Consider the following 18,033-nt stretch of genomic DNA (forward strand, 5'->3'; position numbering starts at 1 on the left):
TTTAGACTAATTTTAGATGACAAGTTGCAGTAACCGGTAAACTTTCCTATTGTACGAAGCGATGGCCAGCAGACTGTAGTTACGGTTGCTAGTACGGTTTTTTACGCCATCTGAACTTAGCAAATGAAGTAACGATATGAAATTACACTGAACGTTTAGCGAACAAATGCGGAATTACATCGAACGATTAGCGATGATTTTGGTGTCGCCATCAAACGAACGATGATCGGTTTCTCGGTTGTTTGATCGTTGCCGGCAGTTACACAAAACGATTATTGCTTAAATTCGAACGATATAAAGATAATAGGAATGATAATCGTCCTGTGTAATTGGGCCCTTACCATATTGGGTAAGTATTGTATAGTGTATGGGGAGCTGTAGGTGTTTGATAGCTACTGATCAGCAGTAACCCTCAGAATTTGCTGTGAAACTCATATTGACCATAGTATATGTCATGTACTGTACAGATTGTCAGAATCCCACATCAATAACATGGGTTATGGGCACAAAATGCTCCTAATCCTCAAAATCAGCTATAAAGTGGCGACCAGTGTCCCCATCACCGTCCCCTCACGCTGACAATTGCGAACAGTAATCACGGATAGTTTTCTAATCTCAGACCTTTACAGTATATCCTGTGTGACTGATGCAGGTTCGAGTGTGCCGTCCTCCCCATTCATTTGTATGGGAGCTGTGGAAACAGCTGACCATAGCGTCCTATATGGTCCACACTCCTGACTCTTTGGGGTTCCTACTATACGTCCGGCACCTTATGTTTACAACCACATAGGAAGTGCTCTTACCTCTAATGTTCAACCCGCCATCGCCACCGCCGCTCACAGCAATCAATAACATCTCATTTACTCCATATTGTTATTGGAGATATATCCGGGATCGCCGCCAGGACCAAGATGGATTATGCTGCACTCCTGTAGTGACAGGAGGCCGGGCCTGCGCCGTACACAGCACTCCTGCTGATCACACATCCCGCAACAGATGTAGCAGAGGTGATTTTGTCATTGAACTCTGTACGGCGGGGAGTTGGGATACACAGACGCTCTAAATGTCAGATCCAGCATCTGACAAATTCAGCTCTGCTATGGTTTGACTGCTGTATGAATAATATATGGCCTGACCTTTTGGGTCTCCAGGCATCTGTATAGGAATAGAATATTGAAGGTCTGTGCGGTAACCAGGAGCCCTCACGTTCAGTGGGGTTGCTAAGGCGTGAAGCGTGTTTCTTTCGTGTTCTGGTATGTTATGTGTCCTCGCTCACCACACCCTATATACCCTATTCATGGTATATAAACATACCTCGCTGTCAGTATAGCGCTCACATATGATGGTGCGGTGACCTTGACTGCAGAAAGTTTAGTGAGACGGATTACAGGGTGCGCCATGCTCTTCAAGATAAAAATGGCGCAAGGAATGTATATCTGAATGGCTTCCTTTACACATCGACCATCACGTGACTGAATGTATTCCTATAGACAGCGACCATAATGTGACTGAATGTATTCCTATAGACAGCGACCATAATGTGACTGAATGTATTCCTATAGAAAGTGACCATCACGTGACTGAATGTATTGCTATAGACAGCGACCATCCTATGACTGAATGTATTCCTATAGAAAGTGACCATAATGTGACTAAATGTATTGCTATAGACAGCGACCATCCTATGACTGATTGTATTCCTATAGACAGTGACCATAATGTGACTGAATGTATTCCTATAGACAGCGACCATCACGTGACTGAATGTATTCCTATAGACAGCGACCATCACGTGACTGAATGTATTCCTATAGACAGTGACCATAATGTGACTGAATGTATTCCTATAGACAGCGACCATCACATGACTGAATGTATTCCTATAGACAGCGACCATAATGTGACAGAAAATATTCCTATAGACAGCGACCATAATGTGACTGAATGTATTCCTATAGACAGCGACCATAATGTGACTGAATGTATTCCTATAGACAGCGACCATCACCTGACTGAATGTATTCCTATAGACAGCGACCATCACGTGACTAAATGTATTCCTATAGACAGCGACCATCACCTGACTGAATGTATTCCTATAGACAGCGACCATCATGTGACTAAATGTATTCCTATAGACAGCGACCATCACCTGACTGAATGTATTCCTATAGACAGCGACCATCACCTGACTGAATGTATTCCTATAGACAGCGACCATCACCTGACTGAATGTATTCCTATAGACAGCGACCATCATGTGACTGAATGTATTCCTATAGACAGCGACCATCACCTGACTGAATGTATTCCTATAGACAGCGACCATCACCTGACTGAATGTATTCTTATAGACAGCGACCATCACCTGACTGAATGTATTCCTATAGACAGCGACCATAATGTGACTGAATGTATTCCTATAGACAGCGACCATAATGTGACAGAAAATATTCCTATAGACAGCGACCATCACCTGACTGAATGTATTCCTATAGACAGCGACCATCACCTGACTGAATGTATTCCTATAGACAGCGACCATCACCTGACTGAATGTATTCCTATAGACAGCGACCATCACCTGACTGAATGTATTCCTATAGACAGCGACCATAATGTGACTGAATGTATTCCTATAGACAGCGACCATCACCTGACTGAATGTATTCCTATAGACAGCGACCATCACCTGACTGAATTTATTCCTATAGACAGCGACCATCACCTGACTGAATGTATTCCTATAGACAGTGACCATCATATGACTGAATGTATTCCTATAGACAGTGACCATCATATGACTGAATGTATTCCTATAGACAGCGACCATCACATGACTGAATGTATTCCTATAGACAGCGACCATAATGTGACTGAATGTATTCCTATAGACAGCGACCATCACCTGACTGAATATTCCTATAGACAGCGACCATCACCTGACTGAATGTATTCCTATAGACAGCGACCATCACATGACTGAATGTATTCCTATAGACAGCAACCATAATGTGACTGAATGTATTCCTATAGACAGCGACCATCACCTGACTGAATGTATTCCTATAGACAGCGACCATAATGTGACTAAATGTATTCCTATATATGATGGAATGTATTTCTGTCTAATATTCCACATGGGTTTAATTAGAGTAATAACTATAGAGTAATGGCCATCAGGTATCAGGTCACCGCTCCCCTGCACTAATGCACAGGCTCACCCAATATGGCCGCACACATAGGCCATACAGTCAGTATTAGGGTTTGTCCACATGTTGCAGTTATTCTGCATTTAGCTGCGGTTCTGTAGAAGGAAAAACCATGACCTGACCGTGAGGTGTGACTGATTCCTGACAGACCTGCAGGCGCTCCCTGAGGTCTAGCTTATTGTCACAGGGCGGCAATGTATATGTCAGCAACCTGTCAGAATGATGCAGATGTATATGTGCACGACTGACATGGGACACATTGATTTCAATGGCCTGACTGTAAGCAGCCAGTGACATCCCTGACATATTGTCACAGAGCCTTGAAGGGCACACAACCATAGTGTACAGATTAGTGTTAATAATTGTCATTTATGCATTATTTTGTTATTATTGTCTTGCATATAATTATTGCGTTTTTGACTTTATGTGTGAATGATCTTTTTGTGGTTAAGGCGTGATATATACAAATATATCTTTATTGGGACATTTAAAGGGGTTTTTCACCCCCCAAAAAATCCTTCAAATCAGCTGGTGCCATAAAGGGCCAGAGATTTGTAATTTACTTCTATTAAAAAAAAAATCTCCAATCTTCCAGTACTTATCAGCTGCTGTATGTCCTACAGGAAGTGGTGTATTCTTTCCAGTCTGACACAGTGCTCTCTGTTGCCACCTCTGTCAATATCAGGAACTGGCCAGAGCAGTAGCAAATCCCCATATAAAACCTTTCCTGCTCTTCGGACTGGAAAGAATACACCACTTCCTGCAGGACATACAGCAGCTGATAAGTACTGGAAGACTTGAGATTTTTTTTATAGAAGTAAATTACAAATCTCTGGCACTTTCTGGCAACAGTTGATTTGAAAGAAAAAAAATTAATGAACAACCCCTTTAAGGAAGAATGAGGTGTGATTACAGCATGCTGCCTTGTGCTGAACAGTGCCAGAGGCAGAGGGACAGATGGGAAATACAACAGCAGCTGATGCAGACTTGAGATGAGGGAAAGTAATGCATTCTGGGGATTGTAGTTCTGAGCAACAAGGAAGTGACATTACAAACACAGAAAACAAATGGATTTTGTTCATCTTAGGACAGGGACAGACAGGTAAGCACTGTTATATCCTTCTGCAGCATTTCAGTTTTTACTAGACACTGGAGTGCCCCTTAACCCTTTGAGGACCAGGCCCAAAATGACCCAGTGGACCGCGCAAATTTTGATCTTAGTGCTTTCGTTTTTCCCTCCTCCCCTTCTAAGAGCTCCAGCACTCTCAGTTTTCTATCTACAAGCCATGTAAGTGCTTGTTTTGTACAGGAATAGTTGTACTTTGTAATGGCGTCATTCATTTTACCATAACATGTATGATGGAACCCCAAATATATTATTTATGAAGACATAAATAGGTGAAATCGTAAGAAAGAATGCAATATGGTAACGTTTGGGGGGTTCCTGTGTCTACGTAATGCACTATATGGTAACAGCGACATGATACCATTATTCTATAGGTCAGTCCGAACACAACCATATGCAAGTTACACAGATTCTCTAATGTTATATATATTTTTTTTTATGAAATCCTTTTTTTTTGGCAATTAAATATTAATAAAATGGGCCTATTGTGACGCTTATAACGGTGTTATTTTTTCACCTACGGGGCTGTACGGGGTGTCATTTTTTCCGCCATGATCTCTAGTTTTTATTAATACCATATTTGTGAAGATCGGACGTTTTGATCACTTTTTATTGATTTTTTTTTAACATATAATGTAACATAAAATCGTTAATCTGCGCACTTTTTCCCCTCTTTTCGTGTACGCCGTTTACCGGTCGCAATGACGCTTGTTATATTTTAATATATCGGACAATTACGCACGCTATGGTATATTATATGTTTATCTATTTATTCATTTTTATATGTTTTATTTATATATAATGGGAAGGGGGGTGATTTAGACTTTTATTGGGGGAGGGGTTTTGGGGTAGTGTGTTAGTGTTTTGAACTTTTTTTTTTTACACTTTTGAAGTCCCTTTGGGGGACTTGTACATACAGTACTTTGATTTATACACTGATGAATGCTATGCCATAGACATAGCATAGATCAGTGTTATCGGCGAACTGCTCATTGAGCCTGCCTGTGCAGGCTCAGTGTAGCAGATCGCCGATCGGACCGCACGGAGGCAGGTAAGAGACCTCCGGCAGTCCGTTTCAACGATCGGGACCCCCGCAGTCACACTCCGGAGGTCCCGATCGGTAAGTGACAGGGGACTCCCCCTGTCACTTACACTTAAACGCTGCGGTCGCGCTGCGATCGCGGCGTTTAAGGGGTTAATGACACGCGGCAGCACGATCGCTGCAGCGTGTCATTACCGGTGAGGTCCCGGCTGCTCACTGCAGCCGGCCCCCACCTGCTATGAAGCGCGCTCCGCTCCGGAGCGCGCTTCATAGCGGGAATAACACCCATGACGTAAGGTTACGTCATGGGTCGTCTGGGGACAGACTTCCATGACGTAACCCTACGTCCAGGGTCGTCTAGGGGTTAAAGACTGGCGTATGGATACGGCAATGTATCCCCACCAGTGTATTTGTGCAGACTGGCCACACTCCTTCACTGTTTGCCTTCGCGGCTTCTCAAGGCCGCTCTTTAATATTTCACAATCAGATCATGCTATTTACTGACACTTTGGTTATTTTTCCATCCACAAGGTCAATAATAAAAAGGTCAAAAAGAATCAACAGAACAATAATAAGTAAAAAAGAAAAACATTCCAGTTAGCGGATCTACATATAAATCCAACTCATCGCCCTTATTGTACCTTCCGGGTGCACGGCGGCTTCTTCAGGGGTCACCGGTAACAGACACCACATATTCTCAGTATACGGAGTATGTGATGTCATCCGTCACTGTACATTATATTATGTGACCTGCTGCAATCTGCTCATGTGTCACCGACACCTCCGGCAAAGGTTTTACCTGGTTAATGTTTTACACATCAGGTTAGAGAGAGGAAACTGTAGATTTATGTGATAGATGACCTTTATTATACACAGTACACTATCCTGGAGTGACCCCACCAGCAGAATAGTGAGTGCAGCTCTGGAGTATAATACGTGATGTATACAGGGTCCTGTCATCCCATTTCCAAAAACCGCTGGCGCTCAAGGATTGCCCAAGTCGGGATCTGGAGGTTGGTTTGGGCCTATTGAATTCCATCAGGATCCCCTTGAAGTTTTGGGACTTGGCTTGGCGCTGCTTCCATGGGAAACTGTATGTGAGGGACAATCTGAAGTGCAGGAGCTCTGAGGATCGGGGATGTCCCCGGGAGGAGTGTGGAGGCATGCTGGAAAGCATGGAGCATTTTCTGCTTCATTGTCCCTTTAATACAGAGGTATACAACAGGGTGGGCGCTTCCATCGGGTGGCCCAGGTTGGCCCGCCTCTCCTATGCGGAATGGGTCTATGGAGCATTCAGAAACCTTGGTGGCTGGGACCGGAGCACTTTATTCCTAGTCAGCATAGTGGTCAGGTACCACACGTGGAGTGCACGGTGTTTAGTATCGACGCAACGTAAAATCCTCCCTGTGGACGAGGTGGTTAGGGGCAAAGCGCCCCCTGTGGATGAGGTGGTTAGGGGCACAGCGCCCCCTGTGGATGAGGTGGTTAGGGGCACAGCCCCCCCCTGTGGATGAGGTGGTTAGGGGCACACTCGGTGAAGGTGCGCTCTCTGGAGTACGAGAGGCTGGGGGCTGGTAGGGCCCAGGCTCGGACTGGGCCACCGGGGGGCCGGGGAAACCCCCGATGGGCCCTGAGCTGGAGTGGGCCCCGCCCCCCTGTCAGGGGACACAGGGCTGGAGACTGCAGCCATGTGGTCTCCAGCCAGCAAGCCCAGCTGGGGCCCCGTGCTCCCGGGGGGCCCACTCGGGTGCGGCACCTATCTTTTTAACTGGAAGCGATCGCAACAATCGCTTCCAGTTAAATGTAGTGTGCTGATTGACAGCGCGAGAAGCCATAGGCTTCCCGCCCTGTCAATCACTCTTGTGACCGCAAGCAGCGTTTGCTTGCGATCACAAGAGTGTCAGTGTCACCTCCGCTCCCGCCCCCGACAGATCCGCAGCATCCTGGGGAAGTCCCGGGCAGCACGTCGCTTCTGAGTTTAGTGTGCGCTGCGGCGGCTGGGGCTTCCGGCTGGGAGCGTGTACCGGAAGTCTCAGCCGCCACGGCGCACACAGAGCTCAGAGGCGACGTGCTGCTCGCGACTTCAACAGGATGCGGCTGATCTGTCGTGAAGAGAGAAGAAGACACCCGCGACCGACGGGGGAGCGTGTTGTAAGGTGAGTTGTTTTTGTTTATTTTTAGGGAGACAACAGGAGGGGGCTATATGGGGGATGGACAACAGAAGGGGGGGCTATATTGGGGTGAACAACAGAAGGGGGGCTATATGGGGGATGGACAACAGGAGGGGGCTATATGGGGGATGGACAACAGAAGGGGGGCTATATGGGGGATGGACAACAGAAGGGGGGCTATATGGGGGATGGACAACAGGAGGGGGCTATATGGGGGTTGGACAACAGGAGGGGGCTATATGGGGGATGGACAACAGGAGGGGGCTATATGGGGGATGGACAACAGAAGGGGGCTATATAGGGGTGGACAACAGAAGGGGGCTATATAGGGGTGGACAACAGAAGGGGGCTATATAGGGGTGGACAACAGAAGGGGGCTATATGGGGGATTAACAACAGAAGGGGGGCTATATGGGGGATGGACAACAGGAGGGGGCTATATGGGGGATGGACAACAGAAGGGGGCTATATAGGGGGTTGACAACAGAAGGGGGCTATATGGGGATAGACAACGAAAGGGGGCTGTATAGGGGGATGGACAACAGACGGGGGCTATATAGGGGGGTGAAAAACAGAAGGGGGCTATATAGGGGGTGAACAACAGGAGGGGGGCTATATAGAGGGATTAACAACAGAAGGGGGCTATATGGGGGATTAACAACAGAAGCGGGGCTATATAGAGGGATTAAAATAGAAGGGGGCTATTTAGGGGGGTGAACAACAGAAGGGGGCTATATAGGGGGGTGAACAACAGAAGGGGGCTATATAGGGGGTGAACAACAGAAGGGGGCTATATAGGGGGGTGAACAACAGAAGGGGGCTAAATAGGGGGGTGAACAACAGAAGGGGGCTATATAGGGGGATGGACAACAGAAGGGGGCTATATAGGGGGATGGACAGCAGAAGGGGGCTATATAGGGGGGTAAACAACAGAAGGGGCTATATAGGGGGGTGAATAACAGAAGGGGGCTATATAGGGGGATGGACAACAGAAGGGGGCTAAATAGGGGTGTGAATAACAGAAGGGGGCTATATAGGGGGGTGAACAACAGAAGGGGGCTATATAGGGGGGGTGAACAACAAAAGGGGGCTGTATAGGGGGATGGACAACAAAAGGGGGCTGTTTAGGGCGATGGACAACATAAGGGGGCCATATAGGAGGATGGACAACATAAGGGGCTGTATAGGGGGATTGACAACAGAAGGGGGCTATATAGGATGATGGACAACATAAGGGGGCTGTATAGGGGGATGGACAACAAAAGGGGGCTATCTACAGTATATGCGGGATGGATAACACAGGGGAGCCATTTATAAGGGGGACAACATAGGGGAGCCATTTATAGGTGAGACAACACAGGGGGGATGTATATAATAGGGCATGCACAGAGGGGGTCATATACTATTGGGCAGTGATAGGGAACCTTGGCTCTCCAGCTAATGCAAAACTACAGCTTTAGCTGTGGCTGTCCAGGCATGATGGGAGTTGTAGTTTTGCAACAGCTGGAGGGCCAAGGTTCCCTACCCCTTGTATAGGGGATGCACAGAGGTTGTCATCTACTATAGGGGGACTGCGCATAGGGGGATTTCTACTATAGTAGATGCACATGGGGCCATATGTATGGAAGACTGAACAAGGGACCAGTAAAGGGGCCAACACAGATGTGCAGTGTGTATAGAGATGAGGATGGTGTCAGTGTAAGAAGACTAATATGTCTGTCTGGCAGATTCTGTGGATTCATGGCTCGGAGAAGTTCTAACGGCCCAGGACGGATGGAGAAGAAAATGAAAAGCGAAGAACTCCGATCAGAGAAGACGTCTCCTGTGAGTCACCTGATGTAACTGCAGTGTAATGTATATGGTGTATAGAGCCTGTGTAGAGCTGGGTCTGCCTCTATATGACTGTATGAGGTGATAGTGGTCTGTGTACAGAGGATTTTATTCAGTAGCAGCGGTAATGGTGTAAGTCAGTATGTGGTGGTACTAGTCAGTAGTAGTGGCGGTAATATTTCCCCCTTGTATACTGGTAATATTGGTAATAGTATACAGGATTTGCTCAGCACCAGTATAGCGGTAATATGTATGGTGATACTATTTCCCTCCTATATACTGGTATTATTGGTAATATCAGTCTTGGTATACAGGATCTGGTCAGTAACAGTATGGCGGTAATATGTGTGGGGATATTTGCTCTTTATATACTGGTGTTATTGGTAGCTGTATGACTTTTGTATCTGTATAAAGTGTTATCATGCAAAGAAACCTGTCTTATAGCCAATTGCACAGGGCAATTATAGGTAACAAAAGCTCCTAGGAAGCCCCATGTAAAAGTGTCAGAGATTAGCTGACACGCAAATGCCCGCTAGTCGGCTGATTTGATCTTTTGTGCAGCTGTATAAATCATTGTTGTTGGCCGCACATCTCGGTGTATTCCTGCCCTGCTGATTAGCAATCGTTTGCAGCCCTATGCTGCCCCATATCACACCGTGTTAATGGACCCTTATTAATGTTACTATAGATAAGTATAGTGGCAGAAGGGTGGGCCCCATGAATGATTTCCCCTGGTGGGCCCAAGCACTCCAGTCCGACACTGGTAGGGCCTCTTGTCTTTGGAGGGGCTCTGCCTATAAGGTTCCTTAGCCTGCATCTCCTCTCCTGGTGGTCGCTGATGCTAACACCTTAGTCTTTTGTTTTGTGCTGTAGAGATACTGGAGTATAGGGCTTGCAGGCGCTGAACTTGGGCTTTCGGGCTGTGTGTGGGGCTGAGAAGTCTCATTATTGTTGGGTTTAGTATGTTATATATTTTTTCAAAAGTTTGTGTATTGTGATTGTCTTTGTATGTTTGTATAAATTGTATATACTGTATATATTATATATGTTTTGTTTGCACCTGGGGTTGGGGTTTAGTGATAGGTTGGGTGGCGGGTAAAAGGGGGGAGGGGGCTTCTGTGGGACTTTGTTGGGACTTTTCTATATATAAAATCCTGGGCTGGTTCATGGATGTCCGTGATCATGTACTGGGGGCATGGGATGCAGGACCAGCTCAGGGCGAAAAAAATAAATAAATTATTAAAAATATTATATGTATTGTTTAGTTGTAGGTTATTATTTTGCATTGTGTCTTGTTTAGTTTTAGTTTATTTGTGTAATGATGTCTTGTTTAGTTGGTGTTGGGTTGAGTAGAATTGTGTCTGTGGTATTAGGTTGTGCACAATGCAACTGGGCCAGGGGGTTCACATTTAGTTATTTATATAGGTGTATAGTATATAGTGGTGTATTGTATATAGTAGTGTATATAGGTGTGTTTTTAAGGTGTATAGTATATAGTAGTATATATAGGTTTGTATATAGTAGTTTATATAGCTTATTAATATGTTTAGCTAAATAGTTTATATTGTGTATATATTGTATATAGGTATATGGGTTGTCTGTGTGGAGGAATGAGTGCGGGGATGGAGCGGTGGTTTATGTTATGGTTTCATTTTTCTATTTATTGTTTTGTTCTGGTTAGATATGGTGTGTTATTTCTGTATTTATTTATTGTTATGTTTAAAATTTTAATAAAAGAAATACAGGATGTAACTCAGGATCAGTAATGTAATGTATGTACACAGTGACCCCACCAGCAGAATAGTGAGTGCAGCTCTGGAGTATAATACAGGATGTAACTCAGGATCAGTAATGTAATGTATGTACACAGTGACCCCAACAGCAGAATAGTGAGTGCAGCTCTGGAGGGTGTGGTTACTGGGTGTGCCTGCGTTTGCTCCTGAGCTCCACACATCCAGACTTCCAGGAGGAGAGAGGCTGATTTTCCACCTTCTTCCCCAGGAAGGTGGCAGCTTCCTGGGAGAGTTTTCAGCATGGATCCCCTGACCTCCACCTCCCGGTCAAGGCCGGCGGGGGGTGTAGAGAGTAAGCTACCGGCCAGCGCTCCAGCTGGAGGGGTAAGAAGATCCAGTAGGGTTCGCAGCAATGTGGACCCAGCCCTTCCACCAACGGGTGGGAGCTGCAAAGCTCCAAGTATGCAAGAAAAACCTACAAGCAAGGTGAGCGCAAGAAGGGGTGCAGGTGCAGCTGCACGGAGGGGCTCCCAGGAGGGTCAGGTGGTGGAGCAGTGGGGCCTCAGGGGGCCCAGGGAGTCTGCAGTGACCTATGGATCCAGGATCTCAGCAAAGCTCACTAAGTATGAGCAGCTGGGAAAAAAGCTGAAGGGGTTAGGAGAAGACCTGAGTTTTGCTTAGCACAGAGCCAGCACAGCCCCAAAGAAACAGAGGCCTGGACTCACAGCTAAGGTGAAGTCTCTGCAGCAGGAGATTAAAGGACAACTCCGGCCAAAACTATTTTTTAATATGTTATTACTTACGGAAAGTTAGACAAATTTCTAATGTACATTAATTCTGGGAAATGCACATATAGGGCTATTTCCCTTAATTTAGTAGATCAGGGAGACTTCAGATTCTCTAAAAAAAGATGACGTCACGAACCGGGGGTGTAATTACAATGGAGTGTCCAGCAGGGGCGCACTATATATAGAAGTCAATGAGTAATACATGTAATACATGTGTATGTAAATGTAATACAGTATACAGTGTTTTTGATTGAATACATTTATGGAATACTTTGGGGAGCAAGTGTCCTTGCTCCCCAAAGTATTCCATAAATGTAATCAATCAGTACATAACAGTAAGCCCGCAGAACCGCTGCCTGCCCGCCAATACCGAACGCCCACCGCTCTGGACTACACTCAACTACTACTCTCATGGTGATGGGAGAGTAGTAGCTGGGTTATATAGCCGCCGCCGCTGATGCTACTGCTGATGATGGGCGCAGGGGGAGCCGCTCATCACTGTGCAGCTATCATCTGCCTCTGCTCCCCCCTCCGGCCAAACTTTACACTATGTGTAAGTTTTACCTTTGTGCAGTCTGGGGCGGCTGGAAAGTCGTCTCAGGGTGCAGATACTGGTAATCTGACTGTCCCCACTTCTGTTACTGTGGAGCGGGGCCAGAAAGCCAGTAAGAGTACAACCAAGATGGCGGAGAGCGCCGGCCTCGCTGGTCAGGGTAGTGAGGTCGGTAACGGTGTAGGAGCGGTCAGGGGGCCGGACAGTTTGGTGGCTGAGGTGATGTGTGCAGGGCGCTCCTCTGCAGGTAAAGGGAGGAGTGTCCCAGTGCCAGCGGCTGGCACATTGCCCGGGCGGTCGGGCATTAAAATTGTGGGCGAGCGTTTGGCTGGATCTGGAGCTGCAGGACACTCCTCTGCAGGCAAAGGGAGGAGTGTCCAGGTTTCAAGAGAAGACACAAGTGCCAGTGATGATCTTACTGCTGGGGACAGAGCAAGCAGTAAAGAGACTGTCACTAAGTCAGCTGCCTGTCTGGTGCCGCAGGTACACACCAATGGACATGGACACATTTCTGACAGCCATAACATTAATGAAGCCATGCTTCAGGCGGTGCAGGAAATTGAGGCAGAGGTGCTGGCTGAGGCTGAGGGCCGGACAGGTGGCAATGCTGCATCTCCCCAAGTTAAGGGGAAGACGGTTGCCCAGTCAAATGTGCCAAGGGATGTCACTGCTAATGCCAGAGCTAATACTAATATATCCTGTAGTAATGTAATAAAGCCAGCTAGACTACAGGTAGGCCAGTCCAGCCCAGCTAGGCAGGGAATGATTAATACTGGTGTTAATGTTGCTTCTGAGGTTTATGGGGGGAGTGGGGATGGTCCGGCTGCCCCCCCCCAGTGGTGGCCCCTCCAGTAAGGAGCTATGCCAACGTTGCTGCTGGGGGAACTAGGGGATCCTCATCTCTTAATCCAGGAGAAGGTAACTTGCAACGACGCCTCCTGGGGGCGTTGAGGAGAGGAGACAGAACGCTCCAAGTAGAGGGCCGGGAGGTCGACCTGTCCTTCTACATAGAAAGACATGGGCTTGGGGCATTCCGAGAGCATAATGGGGAAGTGGTCTGGTCCCTTCCGACACCCGGGCAGGAGCTGGGCCGTAGGAACGTGGCCCGTCTGGTATGGAGAGGCAGTGATGCGTGCCCACAGAGAGGGAAAGTGGTGGAGCTTCTCTTCCAGATGAGATTCAGGGCGAATGACATCTTTGCCCTGATCCACCCCTACGGTACCTCTGAATTTGACATCAGCTTTGTGAAGCCAGAGGGCCTTGAGCTCTTCTGATCCAATCATGAGCTGGTGAAGGATGAGCCCATGTGGCGGGATTTCGCTGTAAAGGCGGTATCCTGTCAGAGTTCTGTCAAGATAGTGACCGTTCTGATGCGCAACGAGTCGCTTTCTTGCTATGACATCATGACCTGGCTAGGCAGGTATGGGGAGGTGACGGACATCCCCAAGAAAAATCTGGATGAGCATGGTATTTGGTCCGGAGCCTGGACGTTTTCAGTCAGCCTCCGTCGTTCAGGCAACACTGTCGCACACATTCCATCTGCTGCCTTCCTCGGACGCGATAGGATCCAAGGGGCAGGGGCAGCCGAAGCTGTGTCACAGGTGTGGGGATCCCACCCACTTTAGTGCAAACTGCACTAAGCTGATTTGTGCATTGTGCGGTGTGGAGGGTCATCTGGCTGCCGTCTGTGGCCAGATTCGCTGTCACCTGTGTGGTGACCTTGGTCACCCATTTAGCAGGTGTCCACGCTCATTCTCCAATGCTGTGGCCGCCCAGGATGGGGAGAGCCTTGTGGTTGCCTCACCTGGGGAGGGGACCAGCAGAGGAGAAGGGGCACTAGTGCCAGTGAAGAAGGTAAAAAACAAGACCCCCTCTAGGCTCAGGCGAGAGGAAAAGCGCAGAAGGAGCAGGGACCTGGGAAGTTCCCTGATGGCAGGAGTAGTCAGTGGTCCTGCTCCAGATGCCAGCTTAGAGGGAACAGCTGAGGCTCTAGAGGATATCGAGTTAGATGAAGAGATAAGAAGACTTCGTAAAGAGGAGGCAAAGAGAGCCATTTCCTCCAGTTCCTCCCAGTATGAAAGTTTGGATGAGGACGGTGGAAAGGGCAAAATGAAAAACGTAAAAACAGTAGGAGGCAAAACCAGAAGGGGCCTTGGGCATCATCTTCTTCCTCCTCCGGTGTTGTGGGCCAAGTGCCAAAGGAAAGCCTGACTGACCCCCCTCTCATCGTTCTGTCCAATAGGTATCAGGCCCTCGGCAAATCCGAGGTTGAGGGACTGATTTTGGAGAAGGTGAGTTCTCCAGGAGGTGCCGAGCCTGTTCCTTCTGAGGCAGCTTCCTTGGGAGGCCAGGTGGCCCCTGGGTCAGGATATGAGGATCTGGGTATGGATATGTCTGCATCTTTAAAGCGGGTTAAAGAGAAGGAAAAAGAATCTTCTGATGGGGAAGGGGGGAAAAAGAAGGGTAGGAAATAGAGACAAGGCTGTCCTACTTAATCACCCATGATGGCGGCACTCACCCCATTGACGCTGGCATCCATTAACTGTGCCAGCATTAAGCCTGATACGGCTAGATTCGCAGCCTTTGATTTTCTCGGTCGTATTAACGCCATTTTGTTTTTGCAGGAGACCAGGTTGACAGATCAAGCCTTACTAGTAAAAGCCAAATGAGAGTGGAGGCATGGGCCTTCACACTGGTCTCTTGCGGCTGAGCCGTATAGTGGGGTAGCGGTCCTTTTTACCGCTCCTGTAGAATGCAGACGGGTTATCGAGTTAGAAATGAGGAGGTGCCTGATCTTGGATGTCCTCATGAAGGGGCAAGAGCTCAGGCTCATTAACATCCATGCCCCACAGACTAAGTGGGACCGTAAAAGCCTCTTCATGAGGATTAAGCCCTTTCTTTTTACGAGTCGGCAGGTGATCTTTGGTGGAGACTTCAATACTATCACGAGGTCTCAGGACAGGAGAGGTGCCAAAGACAAGCTGGCTTATGATAGTATGGCGCTGATTAGCATAGTTAGGGAAGCTCTCCTAGAGGATGCCCACATCCGGACCCCCTAGGGTCACGCGGGTTTCACCTATCATCGAGGTAGCTGCAGGTCTAGATTAAACAGGTTTTATTTAAAGGAGGAAGCCGTCTCTTCCGCAGTGTCCGTGGTTGAGGTGGAGTTCTCCAATCACTGTTTAATTTTATTTTCTCTGAATGTTTCAGAGACCCCGCCGGATGAGTAGAGGCTACTGGAGGCTGAATTCGTCCCTCCTAGAAGAAGCAGGGGTAAGACAGTCCTTTGAGGATTTTTTTCAGAGTCAGGTACCTCTCCTGGGCCTATGTAGTAGTAAGTCAGAGTGGTGGGAGATATTCAAGAAGCGGGTTGCGAGGTTCTTCCGCCAGCTCTCGAGCCTCAGATCCCTGAATAGGTATCGTGTGTATCAGGGCCTGAGGAGGAAACTCGAGCATCTCGTCTCGACTGGAGGTAGTAGAGAGGAGATCTCCAAAGTTAAAGCCTTGTTCATAAGGTGTCAGTATGATAGGCATGCATCTTTAGTTTTTGAGAGGGATTTTGGGAGGTACCGTTTGCCCGACCCCTACAGAAACTGTAAGATGTCAGTGAATAGTAAGATCGTTACTGGACTGGTTGATAGTACGGGATCCCTGAACCGGATCCTGAAGGTCGTCAGATCCTTTTACTGGGGAGGAAGGATCTAGATTGGGATGTGATGTCGGTTTTCCTGGCTGAAACCATTCCTGAGCCAGGGGTAGACCCCTCTCTTGATGTTTTGGCAGGAGAGATCAGGGAAGAGGAAGTGAGACTGGCGATTGAAGGGCTTTCCCTGAAAAAGTTGCCAGGTCCAGATTGCTTAACATCTGAGTGGTATAAGACCTTCAGGGACCTCTTGGTTCCCCTCTTGACCACGGTCTTCAATGAGTGTCTTTCCTCGGGCACTCTGCCAAGGTCAATGAGGAGGTCAGCCCTGATTCTTCTGTCAAAAGGTAAAGATTCAAGGAGAATTGGAGGCCCATAGTTCTTCTCAATGCGGACAGGAAGATTCTGGCCAAGATACTGTTTAATCGGCTGGTGAAGTTTGCACCCCGGCTCCTTTCGGAGGCTCAGCACTGCTCTGTTCCAGGCTAAAGCACCTTAAGTGCTGTCCTTCGTGTCAGGGAGGCAGTGGAGTGGAGTAGTGCGGGTCTTTGGAAGGGGTACTTGCTGTCCCTGGATCAGGCCAAAGCATTTGATCGGGTGAACCACGAGTACCTCTGGTCTGTCCTTCTAAGATATGGCCTACCAGATACTTTTGTCAATTGGCTTAAGATCTTGCATGCAGGGGCAGAGAGTTTCCCTCTGGTGAACGGTTGGTCTGGCCGCTCTTTTGAGGTTGGGTCTGGGGTTCGCCGGGGCTGTCCTTTGAGCCCACTGTTGTATGTGCTCGCAATCGACCCTTTTCTTAGGAGGGTTGGTTGTGGACCATTGGCAGGGGTCGGGATGAGCCTGGAGGAGCCAGAAGTCACCCTGAGAGTGGTGGCATACGCTGATGATGTCACTGTTTTTGTATCCTCGAGAGGGGAGGCAGATATGGTGATGTCTGAAGTGGAGCGCTACTCTGAGGCATCCGGGTCCAAGATTAACCGGGATAAGTGTGAGAGTCTCTGGCTAGGAGGGGGAGATCCCAGGTTTGATCTCCCAGACACCCTTCCAGAGCCCCAAGAGTCAGCAAAAGTATTGGGCATCACATTTGGCCAGAGTAATTACCCCACTAAAAACTGGGATGGTAGGCTCCAGAATGCCACTCGGAGGGTGGACCAGTGGAAAGGTTGGTCTTTAACCTTAAGGGAAAGGGTACACCTGATCAAATCATACTTGCTCCCTATGTTCATCTACCTGGGCAGTGTATGTATCTTGCCAGAGGCTTCCTATACTAGGATCTACAGCCTGTTCTTCCAGCTGTTATGGGGGGATAGGCTGAACCTGGTCAAGAGAGAGGTTACGTACCGCACAAGGAGACTTGGGGGTTTGTCTATGGTGAACCCTGTGGTGTTGTTAGTGAACACTTTCTTGAAAGCTAACATCGCAAACCTCTGAAAAGAGAGGGCTCCTCCGTGGGTACTCTCCTGCGGGGAATGGTTTTTCGGCCTTTCTTTCAGGTATGGGAGACAGGAGGTCGAGTGAAGAACCTTCGTACACCCCATGGGTATCTTCCAGCTTACGCTACCCCGACTCTGAAGATGATACGCCGATGGGGTCTGGGAATGTGGGAGATCAGGACTCAGTCAAGGAAATTCTTTGACCAAAGGGTTCTGTTGACCCATTTCCAGAACCCCCTGGCGCTCAGGGACTGCCCAGGTTGGGATCTGAGGGTTGGGTTAAGTCTTTTGAACTCAAAGAGGATCCCCCGAAAGTTTTGGGACTTGGCCTGGCGCTGCTTCCAGGGGAAGCTATATGTAAGGGATAACTTGAAGTGCTCCGATGATCGGGGGTGTCCTTGAGAGGAGTGTGGGAATACGCTGGAAAGCATGGATCATTTCCTGCTTCATTGTCCCTTCAATATAGGGGTTTACACCAGGGTGGGCGCCTCCATAG

General features: G+C 47.9%; 1 protein-coding gene across 2 annotated transcripts in view; it reads left to right on the plus strand.

The window, feature by feature from the left end:
* Positions 1 to 18,033, plus strand: part of SIDT1 (SID1 transmembrane family member 1) — a 70,627-nt gene that overhangs the window by 6,018 nt on the left and 46,576 nt on the right. The window contains exon 1 of one of the 2 annotated variants that reach the window (XM_069946014.1): positions 11,470 to 11,600. The exons of the other annotated variant lie outside the window; for it this stretch is intronic. Within the exon in view, the coding sequence (XP_069802115.1) occupies positions 11,577 to 11,600 (24 nt within the window). The 5' untranslated portion in view covers positions 11,470 to 11,576. Of the gene's footprint in view, positions 1 to 11,469; positions 11,601 to 18,033 lie in introns of those variants that run through there. 2 annotated transcript variants of the gene reach the window in all.

The sequence above is a fragment of the Dendropsophus ebraccatus genome, chromosome 11, assembly GCF_027789765.1.
Source record: "Dendropsophus ebraccatus isolate aDenEbr1 chromosome 11, aDenEbr1.pat, whole genome shotgun sequence".
Taxonomy (NCBI): domain Eukaryota; kingdom Metazoa; phylum Chordata; class Amphibia; order Anura; family Hylidae; genus Dendropsophus; species Dendropsophus ebraccatus.